The sequence below is a fragment of the Ursus arctos genome, unplaced genomic scaffold, assembly GCF_023065955.2.
Source record: "Ursus arctos isolate Adak ecotype North America unplaced genomic scaffold, UrsArc2.0 scaffold_19, whole genome shotgun sequence".
Taxonomy (NCBI): domain Eukaryota; kingdom Metazoa; phylum Chordata; class Mammalia; order Carnivora; family Ursidae; genus Ursus; species Ursus arctos.
In genome coordinates this window covers 53,322,010-53,339,833 of record NW_026622863.1, presented here as the reverse complement: position 1 = coordinate 53,339,833, position 17,824 = coordinate 53,322,010, and the positions used below count along the sequence as shown (strand labels likewise).

General features: G+C 54.9%; 1 protein-coding gene across 1 annotated transcript; it reads left to right on the top strand.

Moving 5' to 3' along the window:
- The first annotated feature begins 11,158 nt into the window (after window positions 1-11,158).
- GALP (galanin like peptide) lies at window positions 11,159-15,177 on the top strand. Its single transcript, XM_026490058.2, has 6 exons — window positions 11,159-11,194; window positions 11,338-11,421; window positions 12,572-12,620; window positions 13,387-13,467; window positions 14,090-14,164; window positions 15,122-15,177. Exons 1-6 carry the CDS (start codon window positions 11,159-11,161, stop codon window positions 15,175-15,177), a joined length of 381 nt encoding a protein of 126 aa, XP_026345843.2.
- The last annotated feature ends 2,647 nt before the right edge of the window (window positions 15,178-17,824 follow it).

Genomic DNA, 17,824 nt, shown 5'->3' with positions numbered 1-17,824 from the left:
GACCTCAGGGGGTGGGGTGGGGTCTGAGGATGGGGCTCCGGTGATAACCGGACCAACACTGCTGGCTGTGGGTCAGGCCCTCTGTCAGGCATTGGAATCTGTCCTCTCATTTTTCGCCATAGTCCCTCCCCCATTACACAGATGGGGAAACGGAGGTACCGGAAGGGTAAGTGGCTGCGACCCCACTGGCCCAGCGCCCGCTCATCACGCAGCGATCATAGGGACTCCAGCTCCGGCGTAGCTCAGGGCTCCCCACTTCTGCCACTGGCTCGGGCACGGCTTTGGCAGGTGAGGCCCCACCCCTTCTGACGCGCTCCCCTGGACTCTGATTTTCTCGGGGGAGCCCCTTGACGCACACCGCCGCCATCAGTGTGGACTGTTGATGAGGACGTCCTCACTCAGGACACAAAGTCCTCATGAGCCCCGCTCGGCTGGTGGTTAGGGTTGGCAGAGCCAAGGCCCAGCTAAGCAGATGCGGCGATCAGCTCTCAGGTGCTCGCCCTCTCGGTGCCCACCAGGGGGCGCACCCTTCTGGCCAGCTTCCGCGTGTCTCCCTCCAAGACTTGGGGGGGGAGCAGCCCCCCAACAGGAAGGCGATGCTGGAAGGCTGAAACGGAAAGACCCTCCACAAGGGCAAGAGGAAGCTTTGTGCCAGCTGGTGGGGGTGCAGAGTGCTGCAGACAGGACCCCCCAGCAGTCCGCCCTGCCCCCAGACTCACCGGGGCTGTAGGTGGCCATCTCCGTGTTGCTAGGGTGGCAGCGAGTGGGAGCGACCTAAATGTCCATCCCCAGGAGAGTAGGGAAGAGGGGGTGCACCCACATTGCTCGGGAAAAGCCCCAAACTCGGAAATAGGAACATTCAGTGGTGCCTCCTTACGAAATCATGCAGAGCATTAAAAAAAAAAAAGCCCTGTCTGAGGGTCATCTTGTAAATAACGCTGTTTGACTAACAGTTGTTTGGAGGCCGTCATTGGCCACTCCTGCCAAGTTCGAGGTTAACTTGCACAGAGCTGGTTCGTGTGACTTTTTGTTCACACTGATAGACCAGATACCCCCAGGTGTTAGGTTTCACTGCCCTGCGGGTCATTAACCAGTGTGGACGCCGCGGCCTTGCTCTCCCATGCCCTCCCACCAATCAGACGGTCCCGGTTCTTGCTTTCCTCTTCCTGGCGAGGTTCTGCTGGTCGGCCGAGAATGAGCTAAACACAACAGGGCTTGGCACAGACCAGCGGTGATGGGGGAGCCGAGGAAGGAGGGTGTGACGGTCACAGACTCCACATGTAAAGAGGAGCAAGCAGGTAAAACCAACAGTGTGCCCTGCCTGTTGCCACTGTGATAAGGCCAGGTGACCTTGGAGCCGTCCTGTGACAAGCCACCTTCTCTGCAGTCCTGTCTCCATCCACCAGCACCGCACACCAGGGAGCCTGGACTGTGGTTCTGGACGCTGGGCCTCGACTTCCCTGCTTCCTTCTTTAGCGACGAGGAGTGAGACCGTGGCCTGTCATGGTCCCTGTGGGAACCTGCAGGTGGCCAGAGGTACTCTGGTCAGCCACACGGGGTTTCCCTCCTGCTTCATTCAGCTCCTTGGGCTCCTGGCACAGCAGCTCTGTCAGGACCTGGTGGGGGTGAGTTGGTTTCTCCTGGGGCTCCGCCTGGCTGCTGCCTCCTCACCCCTCCCTTGTCCCCAGTTAAGGGGAGTCAGCACGTCAGGTGCGAACCTCAACTCTGCTCCTTACTTGCTTGTGAGGAGGTGAACCACAGGAGCACCCTGGTCCCCTGAATCCATTCCGATTTCACTTCCAAAGTATACCCTGAGGCTGCTTCCTTCATCACTGCCTGCTTAAAACCTTCACGGCTCCTGGTGACAGCATGAGGACGTGAGGAAGAGAGGAAGAAAGAGATGGGAGTGTTACCAGTAAGCAAAGTCAGCCTAAGACAAGGTCCCCATTCTCAGAGCAGCCTGGGCTTTTTCCCACGGCGGCAGGCTTTCGGGAGTGAGTAAGCAGAGCAGAGATGCGCAAGACCTCGGGCGTAGCCTGAAGTCAGCACCACTTACTTGCAACCTGTTGTCTTAGCAAGCAAGCTGCGAGGCCAGCCCGTATCCAAGGGGGAGGAGAAAGCCCCCAAGTCCTGATGAGGAAGTCAGAGAGTCACCTTGCAAACGGTTTGGTTGTGGGAAGGGGTGGGGCCTCCAGGGCAACTCCTCTGGTAAGAACTCTCCATTGTTCAGAAATCTTCAACGAGCACCTGCTGTGGCCACGTCCTTATCAAGTGGCCCTTGGAAACAGCAGTAAGCCAAACGAGTCGCTGTCCAGTTGAGCTGACACTAACAGTCCAGGGCATGTTTGGGTGCAGACAGTGGAGGCTGGAGAGTTGGGAAGGTCTGAGTAGGGCCTTGTGGGAGGTCTGGGGAGGACTGGACAGGAGAGGAAACAGCCACAACTAACGCCCTGGGGCAGAGAGGGCCTGGTGCTGGGAGGAGGCCAGTGTGGCTGGAGCGAGGAGGGAGGGGAAGATGAGTCATGAACGTCTGGGCAGACCTGAGAGGTTATATTTTCAGCATGCTGGGAAGCCACTGGAAGATTTGGGGGCAGGCACTGCATTATCCTGCTTGTATTTTAAATGCAATATTTTGGCTGCTGTGTGGAAAACAGGTGGAGGAGGGGGGAAGAGGATGAAAGCAGGGACTTGGAGGCATTTGTTGAAGTCGATAAGACGCCAGTGAGGGCGAATCCCTTCTGGGAAAAGAGCAAAGTGTCTTCCACGTCCTCACTCGTGACCTTGGACCCAACCACGTCCGCTCTTCTCCAGTCTTGCCAACAGGGAGATTAGTAGTACTTTGGGGCAGGGCTGCATGATGGTTAAGCAAATAGGCTCCAGAGTCCCAATGCCTGGGTTTGGATCTGGGTTATTTACTATCTGTGCGATCTTGGGAAAGTTGCTTAACCTCTCTGAGCCTCTGTGTTTGTCATTGGTTCAGTAATACCTACCCCACAGGGTTATCGGGAGGATTCGGTGAGGCAGGTGCGCAATGTTCTTAGCACATCACTTGGGGCCCGTTAGTGCCTGTGATTACTGTAAATGTGATTATGATATTTGATGAAGGCATCTTTCCACAGTGGTTCCCTTCCCAGGCTGCTTTATATGCAGAGTCTCAACACTTAATTGTTCTCATAACAGCTCCGTGAAGATGTTTATTTTTTAAAAATCATTTCTAAAGATGAGGAAATCAACAGTCAGCTACCTAGGAAGTGGCAAAGCTGAGATTCAAACCCAGGCACGTCTGGTTCTGAAGCTCTCCTTCCATGTCCCTCTATTGCTCGGAAGAAACAGAGCAGCCCAGGGAGTGAGAGATGCCAGGACACTGAGGCATTGTAAGTGCTGAATCCCAGGGCGGGGAGCCAGTTAAAAGCCACTGCATATGCCCCCTTCTCGTCGTGGAGCGCAAGGGAAAGTCTCAGATTCATCTTTCAACCTTGAGCGTCAGAGGGCTTCTAGGGCAGGGGGTTCCAAATGGCATATAATGGGGACCAAAGAGTGCAGAGACAGGTGAAGGAGCTAGGGGTACACGATAGGGACTGGTGAGGTCTGTGGTGAGCTGGAAAGAACACTCTGTATCCAAAGCTGCTCCTCAGCCCCGGCTGGTGGCTGCCCACTGGACGCTTGGACCCAGTGTTCACAGACCTCCAGCACGTGGAGAGAAGCCAGAGATCCAGATCTTTATGTGAAATTCCTGAACTCTACAATCCGGTGACTCAGCCTGCAATTCTTCAAAAACACTGCAGAGGAGCCCAAACAGGGAAAACACATACAGCAAACAAGCTGGTGCACCCAAAGCATGCCCGAGGGTCTGGTCGGGGCTACCCCTTTGCAACATCTGACCCGATTCCTCAGCTTACCAGCGAAGCAATGGGGTGTGACTCTCCCACAGCTGCCTGGCGGGGCAGTGAGATGTGAGGATGTCGAACAGAGTCAGGGTGACTGGCTGAGTCCCTTTGGGGGGTGTGGGGGGATGAAGTGGTGGACACAGGAGTGGAAAACCCAGAGGTGTTGGAACAACACTGGTCGTTGTGTTATGGGTAGGAAAGGGAGTGGGGTCTTAATCCTAACCCAAGTTCCCAGCCCCATGGGGCACCTGGGTGGCTCAGTCAGTTGGGCGTCCGACTCTCGGTTTCAGCTCAGGTCATGATTTCGAGGTGGTGAGATCAAGCCCCATGTCAGGCTCTGTGCACAGTGGGGAGTTTGCTTCCCCTCTCCCTTGGCCCCTCCCCTGCTCACATGTGTGCTCTCTTGCACGTGCTCTCTCAAATAAATAAAAATAAAATCTTTAAAAAAACAAAGTTCCCAACCCCAAGTGATAGCATGCCTATGTCGTTTAGAGGATTAATTGTAATCCCTTAGTTTTGGTCCAAGACAATGAAGCCGTGGTTGAGGGACACTGAATATTCAGCACAATGGACAGAGGTGATTGCTCAAGGCTGAGCTCCAGGAAGGAAGGATGCTTACGACCTGACTCCCCCAGACCCATTCTTACTTCCTTTCTCAGATGGGAAGGAGAAAAAAAGCTTTCACGCAAAACTTGTTTTTGAGCTGTACAAGGACCTCCATTTCACTGCTTTATTATGTGTATGTGAAGGGATTTCTTTGGTAAGATTGAAAAAACAAATGTGGGTCTAAATTTTTAGACCCCAGGAGAGTTTTATGAATGCCACATTGCTGGACAACATAGGAGGTGAGCACGGATTTGTAGAGCCTGCCTAGCTCAAAAGGGGTAAAATTTGAAGACGTTCACATGTATATTTAGAAAGAAGTCCCTTTCTCTCTGATAACGTGTAACAATCCCTCCGCATTACACCTCAAACCATCATGGTAACCAGAGTTATTAAGAAGGACACAGCCTGCCATGGCCATGTCAAGGTCCTGCCCCATCTTCTTTATCATCTTTTAGCTCTATTTTATTTACCCTATTTTTCAGTCTACTGTGTTGCAGACGTTGAAGGAGAGGAGCCATCCGTGAAATATCTGGTGGGAGCGGTCCAGGCAGAGCCAGCAGCAGCTCTCGCTCTCTGTCCGTTCCTGTCAGTATGCTAGCCCTTTCCAATTCCACTAATAGTATCCATGCCCCTACAAGGAAAGCGGAAGCTAGATAGAGCCCACCCCACTAACATGAAGGAGCCCATCGTCTCCCACACAACCACCCCTGTACCGTTTTCCACACACCCTCTGATTCAGTATCAAGGAAGGCTGACACATCTTCCGCACTCCTAAAATTTTCACAACTTGGTATCTACTCACATGCTTTTCCACCTTTCCCCATCCCTGCCTTTGTCGGTCGTCTCTGGCGACTCTGGCCCGTGAGTCCACCACACCACCCGAGTCTGTGCCTGTGTGCGTGTCAGCAGTGCCCTCGACACCAGGACAGTCACTGGCCCCACTCCGTTCTGGCTCTCAGCTTCACACAGAAACACTCTTAGGGGAGTCCACTCCAAAATTCCTCTTTCTGACCACAGATTCCTATCCTGTCGTTTCAGCATCTTGGTCCTTCTGATATCACAAGTCCAGCCTCACCAGCTCTAGCCCTTGAAAATCTGAGCATTCAGTGAATCCTGGGTCAGTAATGCAGGTAGGTGTTTCTCCTGCAACCCCAGTGAGCCGCCCAATGCTCTCGGTGCCGCCCCCCCTCCCCTGCCAACAGTTGTAGCTCTTGGAGGAAATGGCTACCCTCCGTGGTGCTGCCGGAACCACAGACCAGTGCACTCTTGCTGAAAGATGACTTGGAAATACACATCAAGATCCTCAAACTGTGTACAACCTTTGACTGAGTTCCCTTCTAGGTTTTGGGACTAAAGAATTCATCAGACATGGGGTGCCTGGGGGGGGTCAGTCAGTTGAGTGTCCAACTCCTGATTTTGGCTCAGGTCATGCTCTCAGGGTCGTGGCATTGAGCCCTGCATCAGGTTCTGTGCTCAGCACAGAGTCTGCTTGAGATTCTCACTCTCCCTCTGCCCCTCCTTCTGCTCGTGCTCTCTCTCTCAAAAATTTAGGAAAGAAGACTTAATCAGACACATGTAGGAATATTTACGTACGGCAATGCTCATTTCCTGCTTCGCACGATTGAATGCATGCCTAATACAGTGCTTAGGGGTGCCAGCCAACGAGCCAGCCAGTCTGTGGCCGGAGCTTGTCCCTGTGCCCTGGGCGATGCGTGATCCTGGGCATGTTACCTCAGCTCTCAGAACCTACGTTTCCCCTCTACAACGAGGTCGTAGAGTACCGGTTTTGTAGGGCTGTTTCTCAGATTAAATGAGATGATCCATATACAGATACCAGCGCAGTCCCTGGCATACAGGGGAGGTCTGATACAGAAGCTCTCGTTTTGATTGTCCGCTTAGCATTGCTCTGCAAATGTCTTCTCTGTTCCCTGAACTCTGAGGAGGAGCATGAATCTAATCTTAGATCCACATATCCTCTCTGACCCTCTGTGTCTTTTTCTTACTGTCCATTTTATCTGTCCGTCCGTCCATCCATCCATCCATCCATCCATCCATCCATCCATGTAGGTGTCTAACTACGTAGCTCCCTAGCCATATGTCCCATTTCCGAGTACTCCCTAAGTAGCAGGCACTGCTTCAGTACTTTAAATAGGAAGTCACTCAATCTTCACAGAACTGTGAGGAAGTTGTGGTTAAGGCCCTGTACTGTTCCTCAGCTAGGCAACTTTCAGTGATTTTCCATTTATGTCTCTATCAATTGTCTCTGTCATCTATCTGTCATCTCTCCATCCTTCTATCTATTATATCTGTCAGTTCTCTCTATCATCTGTCATCTCTAATTCTCTATTTTTTCCCAACTTTGTCTCTCCGTTTACAACCTTCACCCTTTGGACACTTAAACATGTTATTAGCTGGGGGCGGGCTGAATTCTCCTCCCTCATTTCTTCAAGTACGTGATGGAAAACAAGTGGGGTGGGCAAACGTGTCCTCTGGATGCTAGTGGGTGTTTGCAGCAGAAGCAGAATGAGTGGGGAGCATGGGGGTGGGGAAAGCCTCTCCCCACATTCGCTCTTTTTCAAGTGCCCGCAGCGCATAATCACCAGAGCGTGTGCTCTGCCCCCCTTCAGATGGGAGCACGGAGGACGAGCTGCCTTGGGCGCCCTGACCTTCCAAGCCCATCCTGTGACAACTGGGACAGGAGGGCAGAGGTGGGAGGAGTAGTCTCTCAGGACGTGTTCAGTGCAAGTTCTAGAAATCAACTCACCTGACCTAACTCAAGACATTTTCTGATTTCCCTTTCGATTCCTTCTCCTCCCCGTTGGCTGTTGTTTAATTTCCACGTGTCTGTGACCTCTCCAGTTTATCTAGTTCCACACCCTCGTGGTCGGGGAAGACACCCGGTTGTGCTAGACGCTGTGTTCTGCAGATCACTGTACCGCAGCCTTGCCCACGTCGGGATTTGTTCAGGGGACAGAGTTCACGTTACGTGTTCTTGCGCACACATATACACACGCACGCACACGCGCACACGCACGCCAATGCAAAGGGACACAGGAGACGCTGGGAGGTGCTGGTACGTCTGTTGCCTGGAATGTGGTGATGGCGCTATGGGTGCTTGCCTGAGTCCAAACTCATCGGTACGCGCAGTCCTTTGTACGTCCGTCAACCTCCACAAAGCTGTTCTTTTAAAAATCCAGCTGAGGTTGGCTTAATGACAGCGTAGGAGCAGATAGTTGGAAGTGCAGGAACGGGGTGACTCGGTGGCCCAGGGTTGTCCTGACGCAGTTTCTCTGTCTTCCCATCCTGCTCCCTGCACTTCAGTGTCAGTCCTGCGTCTCGCTCCCCCTCACGGTGGCAGCAGAACAGCTCCTGGGGCTTTGGGCTGCTTTTTAAGGAAGACCTACAGAGGAGCACATATCAGTCCAAAGATATGCTTCCAGAAACTCTCTCAAAGGACTGAAGAAACACGCTTATGTGGTCTCAGAGTATCTCCCCACAAGACATTTGCCAATTACAGACGGACAAGAATTCCCTTTGCAGCGGAGACGTCTGGCCAACACCGCCTTAATCAGGCGGTGAAAGTTCACCCCACCAGCAGCAGGAGGAGCTGAGGGGCCGAGCTCCCAAGGCAGGATGCACCCAGAAGGACGTAACTGATACGACACCACCCTGATCTCTTCTGTGGCTTTCTACCCACATCTACTCCCGAGAAAGTGTCAGAGACAAACCCAAACTGAGAAGAAGCATGCTGGTCCTCTCACAGAAATGTCAAGGAAAATGTCAAGGTCATGAAAGATAAAGTAGAGACAATCTTCTAGTGGTAAAGGGCACTGAAGAGGCATCGAGTGGCGGCGTTTCTTTTGTTTTTGTTTTTTTTTTTTCAGTTTGTTTATTTTGTTGTGCCATAAAAGCCATTGTTGGGACAATTGGTGAAATTTTAAGAAGGTCTGTAGCTTAGATATTGGGACAGTGTCAACACTCATTTTACTAACTTGATAATCTCACTGCGGTCACATTCGAGATTGCCCTCGTTTTTAGGAAGACGCATGGAGGAATTTAGCGGTGAGGGGGCATAAAGTTTGTGACTTATTCTCAAACAGTTCAGAATAAGTATATGTGTGTCTGTGGAGAGGAGAGAGGTGGAGGTAGGATCAGGACGTCAAATGCAGACAATGTAAACATTTGGAGGATCTGAGTATTGGGGAATTATTTGGACAGTTTTCCTGGAAGTCTAATGTTATTGCGACGTAAAAAGTTAAAAAAGGAAGAACTTTTTTTCTCCCCAGAAGCTCCAGCAAATACCTTTTCTGCTCTGACCGGCTAGAACAATTGGGTCATTGGATTGTGGACAGGGACGCGGTACATTCGGGCTCCCAGTACCTATCTTCGGAAGGTAGGAGGAGGGAAGGAGGAAGGATAAGCTGCGACGTCAGTCTCTTGCCGTCCCCTCCGGGATGGGGATGGGTGAGCGTCCCCCACAGCATTGGGACACGTACAAGAACTGTGGCTGTTTAGCCAAAACCTGACTGACTCCTCAACAATAGACCCAAATAAACGTCGGATGGGAAACTGCAGCGTCCACCAAGGGAAGGGGCCTTCGTGTCCGCGTTTCTGAACTACGAAGAGGGATACAGGCTCAAGACAGACAGCGGGCTCCGTCACGGAAACGCGAAGAAAGCGGCACTTCTCGCACAGCTTAGCGTTTTGGAGGTTTTTTTGCACGAGATTAGGCTGCCTTCATTTATTTTTCCAGAACGGGTTAAGTGAGGAAGCGAGGGCTGGTGATTCTGTCCTCTGACTCTCCATCGGTCTCCAGGTAACCACCTCTGGGCTTCCAGCCGTGTCTGTCCTTCCCTCCGTCCCCGGCGAGCACCACCCCTCCACCTCCACGCTCTTTCCCAGCAAAGCCATTTACACCTTCCTGTCACTTTCCCCCCCTTCTCCTCTAGGGGAGAAATAACGGATGCCCGGAAACAAAGATGGGAGCAAACCGGGGTCTTCATGGTCCTGTTTCTTGCTCTCCCTCGACCCCTGTTGCAGGGCCTTCGTTTTATAACTGAGATGAGACAGCTCCCTTCCGCGGGGGTGGAAGGAAGGTACGGATGAGCCAGCCACGGACTCCTGGGGCTGGATCGTTCTCTGCGGCGGGCCGCCCCCTCTCCTGGAGGCCTGAAGCACCCCCAAGTCACGATGCCCCAAAGTGTCTCCGGGCATGGGCAAATGTCCCCAAGGAACAAAACCATGCTGGTGGAGCGCCTCTGGGCTCCAGGCCTCGTGAGCCGCAAGACGCACTGACGCCTGTCGCCGAGCCTGCTTCCCAGGGAGAGGGAGACGCTCGACAAGCAAGGACACCTGGACAGGTGCGTCGTGCAGGACAGAAGCAAGGACGCGGCGGGGGCCCTGAAGACGCGCAGACACTAAAGAGAACCCAGGCCGCAGGGGCAGAGAGGAAAGGGCTGTGGATCGAAATGGGGTACACGGGCCCCGAACACGCAGACCCAGGCTGGGGGACGCTCGAACAAACGCAGAGCCTGAGACAAGTGACAAAGAGGAGGCACAGAGACGGGAGGGAGGGCATCGTGTGCATCTCAGAGCAGAGGGTCTGCAGGGGGAAACTGAGGTGAAGCAGAGAAACGCTTCCCAGCAGGGAGCGTCCTCGTTCTGACCTCACAGGCCAGCTCATGCAAGCCTCACTCCCCCCTCCTTCCTTGGCACTGTCTCCCATCTTCCCCCTAATTGCTGACGCCCTCCCTCTCCCCTGCTCTTCCCGCCTCCTTTCTCCTCGGGAGCCATAAAAGCTGGTGTCGAGGAGCTGGGCCCCCAGAGAGCTGGGGAGAGCTGCCAACTCCGGTGAGGTGAGAGGAGGGGTGGGGGGGCAGGCGAGGGTGGGGGCACCCCGAGAAACGGGACATGCTGATGGGGAAAGCAGGGCAGGCACCGGGCCAGAAGGACGGCCAGGGGTCAGTGCCTCTGCGAGTCTTGGACCTTGCTCACTGGGGTGCCTGGGGTCTTGGGGGGCCATGTTTCACCGGTCCGGTGTCCTGTCGCGTACCTACTTCCTTCGGGGCTGTCCCTCAACCAATGCTCTCGTTTTCCTTAAATAAACGTGTTCCGAGGTGGAGCACCACGAGATCGGCCATAAACTCGGGGCTGTCCCTTTCACTTTTCTGCCACATGTTCAAGGCAGGAAGACACGGTACGGTGCCGTGCTCTCATGGTTCGTGAGAAGTCGGACCCAGGAAGACGAACACTGCATGATCTCACCTCTGGGTGGAATCTGGGAACAACAGCCGCTCGGGGGAAGAGATCGGAAGGGGGGTGCAGCCGAGGCGGGTTGGCCCGGGCCTGCAGGTGCAAGACCAGACGCGCTGGGGACGCCAGGGACAGCACGGTGACCGTAGTCGACACCGCCGTGCGGTATCTTTGCAAGCTGCCCAGAGAGAGTAGATCCTAAAACTCTTCCACACGAAGAGAAAACAGTTTCCGTAGCGAGACGAGGGCACGGGTCATCACGCTGCTCGCCTCGAGTGGTGTCGGATGTCTGCGGCAGCTCAAGAAAACACGTCAGGACAGAGCTCATGGTAACAAAACAAACGAAAACCTAAAACAAACAACCAGTCGCGAGGCCGTATTTGACGGCGGCGGACAGGCCGGCTGCCCTGACGATGGCGGAGCTGTCTCGCGTGTGTGCCGCTGTCCGGGTTCGTGGGAGTCGTGCGCTCAGTGCGTGCGGTTCCCTCCCGTAGCAGCCGTAGGTCAGCGATGCTAAGAATGGACACGTGCACTTGTCGCCCTCTCTTGGCAGCATCCCGCAGCTCCAGGCGCCCACCCCTCTGGCCCTCAGATGGCTCCGTCTGTCCGTCTGGCCCTGCTTCTTGCCATCTTGCTCAGCCTGGCGGAGACTTCCGCCTCTGTACCTGTCCGCCAGGTGAGACCTCCCTGCGCCCTCCCCACCTGCGGCGTCCCCAGTCACTGACCTCCTAGAAGAGCTTTCTCACTCTCTTGGCTGAGCCAGGAGCCACGGGCTCTGGGGCGTCTTGACCCCGGGTGGGGGTCGGGGCGGGCGTTGGGTAGGACACATGACACAAGGGTCAGGAAGCAAAAATGTCCTAAGGATTGCCATGGCCCAGAGGTACAAAAAGATGCCTTCAGTGAGCTCCCGGTCATTCTAAGTTGTTCGGTCCCCAAGACTGGGCTCTGCCCCTAGGGTTTGTGCCAAGCCCTGGCTGATGCTGCTGGACCCAGGCCCACGGTCGGGGAGCCCCTGATTGGGAGCATGGGCTGTGGAGACCCTGCTGAATTTGGAATCCTGGTTCTGTGACTTTTTAGCTGCATGACTCCTGGCAAGTTGTCTAATTAATCTCTCTGTCCCTCCAAGTTCTTTGTAAAATCGCAGCACCGCCTCGCGGTTCACTGAGCTTCTCCATGCTGGGTGTACTCGCTGGCACATGACCTGATCCAGAGACCCCGGCGTGGCACTTCGCCACCCTGGGTTTGGGTTCCGCTACCGGCGTTGCTGCCAGGGTCCAAGTTTCTCGGAGCTTGCCGGGACCAGAGCCGGAGCTGGGCTGTCCCCCAGGGCCGGGACCCGGAGCGGGAGCTGGGCTGTGGGCGCGGAGCTGGTGCCAGGGTCGCTCGCCCGGAAGGCACCGGCGCCGGGTTTTGTGGTCTGTGTTGCTGTCTTGAAACCTTTCATAGTGTTTGAGCAAGGGGCATATCTTCATTTTGCTCTGGGCCCCCTTCAATTATGTAGCCAGTCCTGCTTAGCCATCTAGCAATGTAGCCTGTGTTTGAACCCGTGTGTGTGTGTGTGTGTGCGCGCGCGTGTGTGTGTGTGAGAGAGAGAGATTCGTAACGATATGTAGAAGGCTTGTAGACGTGGTTTTACAGCTCTCTCTTCATTCCGAGCTGCTGCGTTTTAGGGAGGCTTCACTTTCCTCACTGGTGAAATGTGGATTAAGCAAACCCACCTGCCATGCTCATGGCAAAGTGACCGCTGGCCCCCGTGAGCCCAGGCCTGTGGGATGCCTGCCACCCTTTCTGCCTGTCTGAGCCTTGATCTCTCCGTCTCTGTCCAGGGGCGAGGAGGCTGGACCCTCAACAGCGTGGGCTATCTCCTGGGTCCCGGTGAGTGAGCCCGCGCTGAGCGCTCTCCCTGCCTAGTGCCTACGGGCAGTGGGTGTGCGAGCCTGTGAAGACCCTCAGCTCACGGTCCCTGAAGTCCACGGGTTTTATTTCCAGACCCGTGTTGAGAGTTAGTCAAGGGGAGTGACGGGCGCGTGGGTCCCAGCTCGCCGCTTGCTTGGTGTGCCTGCCTTAGTTCCCTCATCCGTGACGATGGGTACGATGGTGCCCCCTGCTGCCCACAGGGGCTTAGAACAACTCCTGGTGCGCAGGGGTGCCCCTGACACTCAGCGGTTACTCTCCGCTCCCCCCGCCCCGCCCCGCTCTCATGCTCCTTCACCCCGGGCTCCCCGGTTCCCCGCGAGCACCTTCGCCGAGCATGTGTTGCCTACGTGGCTGCGTGCGTCAGGGACAATGGAAGCCGTATGTCCCTGTGATGCTCCAGGCGGGGACCACTCAGTGGTCCAAGGAAACCCAGGCTCCCGGCACCGCGGGGCAGAGCAGCAAGGACTTGAGGTTTGGGTCCAGACGTAGGTGGGTTTGGCTGAGCTCCTAGTGCTGCCGCTTAGCAGTGGGGTCACGGTGGGCGACTGACTCGACTTCTCCGAGCCACAGCCTCCTCGCTTGGCCGTGCGGATGCTCGAAGCTCGCTGTCCTACGGATTTGGTGGCAGTGCGCCGTGCAGGGAACAGTGTTACAGGACTGCTGGATTCCCTGTGTTACTGTTGCCATTTCATAGACCACGGGCCCTGTCTCTCCCTCCCCCCAGTGCCCCACCTTCCTCAGAGCGCAAACCACGGCGGGAAGGAGAGGACAGCTCTGGAGGTCCTAGACCTGTGGAAGGCCATTGGTGAGTGAGTGTGGGGTTCCTCTCCACACCCTCCCCCGCGGGCCCACTGCTGGCCTTGGAAACTGGTGGACGTGGGCTCCATTCCTCCCTCTGCCACTTGCTGGTCCGGGGCGCTGGGGGAAGGGCAGTTCCCGGCCACGGCCACGTGACATGTCTGAGATTCCTCCTCCTTCCCATCACATCTCAAGGGAAAGAATCACAGGTGTGTGGAGGTTCAGACACCCACCCGGGGGCAGGCACGCCGTGAATGCAGCATGTGACCTGCACCGAACCCCCCACTGTTGTCGCCTGCCAGGCAATCACGCGTATCTGGGGCCGGTTCCTCACCCTGGGCACCGGTGCCCATCACTCTGCTGTGGGCCGTCCATGTGCGGGACGTTTAGCGCCATCCCTGACCTCCACCCCCTTGGTGGCCGTAGCACCTCCCAGTTGTGACAATGACAGATGTCCCTGCACGTTACCAAATATCTCCAGGGGGCGGGGGGAGGGCAAAATGACCCAGGATGAGAACCACTAAGTACCACGAATGCCAAGGAAATAAAGGAACCACAGCCACGTTGCGTGGTACAAAGCGCCAGACCGAATGGCGCGGAGTCGTAATGACTTCTGGCCTTGTTCCCAGGGCTCCCCTATTCCCGCCCTCAGCGGCCCTCCAAGAGGAGCCTGAGGGAGACCTTCGCCAGACCAGAGACTGCAGGTGAGCACGGGAAACGTGGAGGGAACAGGAGACAGGGACGGGGCGTGGAGCATCTGTTCATGCTCAGCCATGTTCTACTCCCGTTCTGAGCTAGGGTTTTCTTAGAACGCCGGGTCCCTTTGCACCAGCTGAAACCTTATTCTAGAATGTGCTGTTTTTAGACCTTTGCATGGCGAGATCCTTCACGTCCTCCAGAAATCATTTTAGCCAGCCCCTCCACCTTAGCGTCTCCCCCCGACTATTTGTCTGACATAAACCTACTTCTCTGTTCCTCTTGTCATCCCGTCTGATTTCCCTAGTGATGTTTGCCCGTATGTGCCTCTTTGCACCCTGTATTAGCTGCTTGTTCTCTGTCTTCTCCGAATAAAATCGAAGCTCCACGTGTGCAGGGACCCTCTCTGCCTCGCTCACTGCTTACGCACAAGCGATGATGCATCGTACGTGCTGGAAAATACTTGTGAAAGGCATGAATTAAACTCTCCAAGGGCAGGCTTCCCACTCAGCCATGACCTGAGTCTTCGCCTGCCTTCCCTCCTCCAGCTGGATCTTTACCCCAGTTCCATCTCCTTCAACCTGAAGCCTGTTTTTGGGAACGAACGCCATGCTTTCACTCCAGCTCTGCCAGCCCATCTGGAAGGCACTGGTCGGACATCCACCGGTGTCGGAGCTGACACACCTCCCTAGTTCACTGAGCCCCGCGCCAACCTTGGCTGCCCTCTGGCTCTTGAAAACACCCACCACCACCGCGTGTTGCGTGGGGTGGAAAAGGGCAATATGTGGGTAGATGCAAGGAAAGGAAGATTAGAGTGAGAAGGAAAGAGGGAGAGAGGACAGGGAGGGCCACTGGATTGTGACGAACCAAGCCGTCTTCCTCCCCCGTTTCATTCCCAGCCTGGACCCGTCTGGGTGGTGGCGGTGAGCTTAGCCCTTCAAAATTCGCCTCCTTCTCTCCCACAGATCTGGGCAAGCGCAGCGAGGAAGCCCCCAAGGAGGGAGATGCCCTGCGGTCCTAGACGTCTCCAAACCTCTGCTCTGTCTCCTCCTGAGCCCCTGTCTAGCTCCCTCCGCTGAGACCGAGATCATGAAATTAAGTCCCCACATCTCATGCAGAAAGTTCAGAGTGTTGGGAGAATTTTCTTGAAGTCGCCAGACGGCCTCAGGTTTCCCCAATTTGTCCTTGGAATAAGTGTAAAGCGTTGTTAACACACTCAAGAATTAATTCTGGAGCCGTTTAGGAGATGAGGGGTAATGAGGGAGTGTTTCCGTGGCCTGTGTGAAGTAACTGTGTTCTTTGGGAATCATCCCAATCGTAACACGAGCTGTTGACTAATATGGTGTGAACATCCCATTTGCCTCTGAGAGTCTGTGAAGTCTTGACTCAGAAAGATTCTGCCAAGTAGTAGGCTTGCCTTCCCTCCTTCCCCCACCCCAGCCGAGCGCCCTCCAGCCGGAAAAGGGGAGAGGTACTTGGAGCAGAGTGGAGAGAATAAAACATTTCTTTTCAAATAATCCATGGTTTCTCGTGTTAGCATGGGAATTCGTGGCGGGGGCCAAGTCGAGGCTCAGAGTGTCAGGTGTGCGGTTGGGAGACTATATCCTGTTGGGGGCAGTGGATCTCGGATTATCTCATGAGAAGGCCTAATCACATTTCCGGTTTCCGCCAGCTGTTCGTACCCGGATACCGGACCTACTCTCCGTCCATTAGTTCCTTCGTTTTAAAACTTTTACATATTTTGAAGCTATGTTTTGTCATCATATAAGTTTATAGGTTTTATAAATTTCTGGAGGAATCTTTTTATCATTACGAGATGCCTCCCTCTATCCCCTTTAATGCCTTTTGCTTTTGGACTGATCTGGGGGTCGCATGTCTGGTGCCTCGATGACTGTGGGTAGGAGGCTGGGTTCAGCTGGGGCAGCTGCCCCAGTGCCTGTATGGTAGTCAGGCATTAAGGCTCCGGCCTTAATATCTGGGACATTCATTGAGGCCAAGCTGCTGTAACAAAGAGCCCCCAATATGCCGTAGTGCAAAGATACACATTTATTCATGCGCTCACGGAACGGTCCAGAAGGAGGCAGTGTGGGGCTGGCAGGATGGCTCTGCTGCCTTTGGCCGTGAAGCTTCATCTCTGAGTCCGTTCGAGAGGGATGCTTCCCCGCCTCTGTGAGAAAGGAGGCCAGAGGGGCCACACCCGATTCTTCCAAAGAAAAGTCTGAAAGGCACAGGTGGTGTTTCTTCACACACCTATGCATGACTATGCGCATCACAGGGAGGCTGGGGACCATCGTCCGGAGCTGGGGCTACCGTCCCACTTAAGACACTAAATACTGCTGGAGATGGATGGCGGTGGGTAGTCAGTCACACGGAGTTGCCGTCGTCCTTCGGATTTGCCTCTTTCTCAGCAACACCACGTGGTGGGGACAGCTCACGCAGGACTCTGACGTTCCCGGATCTCCGGCCGTATGCGATCTAATATCAGAAATCTCATTTAAAGCCCTTAGCAACTTTAAATAGCAGAGTGGGAGGACAGAGGCGGCATCAAGCCTCAGGGACAAAAGAAGACCCAGGCCCTGCCTTTGAGGGTCTCACAAAGGGAGAAACCAGACAAATGAGTTGACAGATGCAGGGTGGGGACAAGCTTTGAGAGCAGGGGCACAGGGACCAGGACAAGGAGCCTCTGAGCAGCTTTGGGAGGGCAGAGACCACTTGGGATGCTGTAATCCTGGAAGGTGGTCAGAAGCAGTCACGTTCTGGGTGTGTGTCAAGGCAGAGCTGCTTGGACTCCCCAGCGGACTTGCGGTGGGATTTGAGAAAGCAGTCAAGGATGAATCCCTGCTTTCTGGTCTAAGCAAATGGAGGGATGGAGCTGCCCTTGAGGGTGATGGGAAGGGTGCACGGCAGGTTTTGGAGGAAGAGCAGGAGCTCGACGTGGGACACGGTAAGCCTGAGATGCTTACTGGTTATGCAGCTGGGGTGGGGGATGGGAGTTGGACGTGCGAAGCTGGAGCTCAGAGGAGGGGTGCAGAATGGGTATATGATTTGGAGCATTGTCAGTACTCAGATGGTGAATAGAGGAGAGAAGGGGTCTAAGCACAGAGCTCTGGGAATTCGATAGATTGCCGGTCCCCATGATGTTCAGAGACCAGGGAGAGAACAGGAAGTGGAGTGAGGTTAAAGAGGGCAGGGCACTGCCGTTATTGGGGGTGACAGACTCACGGGTATGGGTTCATGGAGTGTGGGGCAGAGGGTTGAGAGCGAGTCATGGGGCCAGGAGCACCAGCATGGCGTCAGCCAAGAATTACAATCACAATAATGTCAGAGGTGGGAGCTCAGCCCTGCAGGGAGGGAGGGTGAATGCCTGAAGGACACTCAGAGGAGGCTGGGGGTGAGGCAAACTCTCCTTGGAGGAGACATTTCAGGAGTTGGGAGGCAACGGGGGTATTGCAGTAGGGGATATCCAGTGTTGGGCTATGTCTGGGGCCTGGGGGCTGAGGCGTGGCTGGGGGTGGGGAGGGGGACAACTAGCTTTCTTTTGGAAACAGACAAAAACATAGGAATAGGATATTTTGAGATGCGTCCTTGTGGCCCCAAGGCAGATGATCAGTCTGAGAGCGCAGAGGTGAAGGAGGAAGGGTCGGGGTCTTGTCCGGGTGCTGGAATTT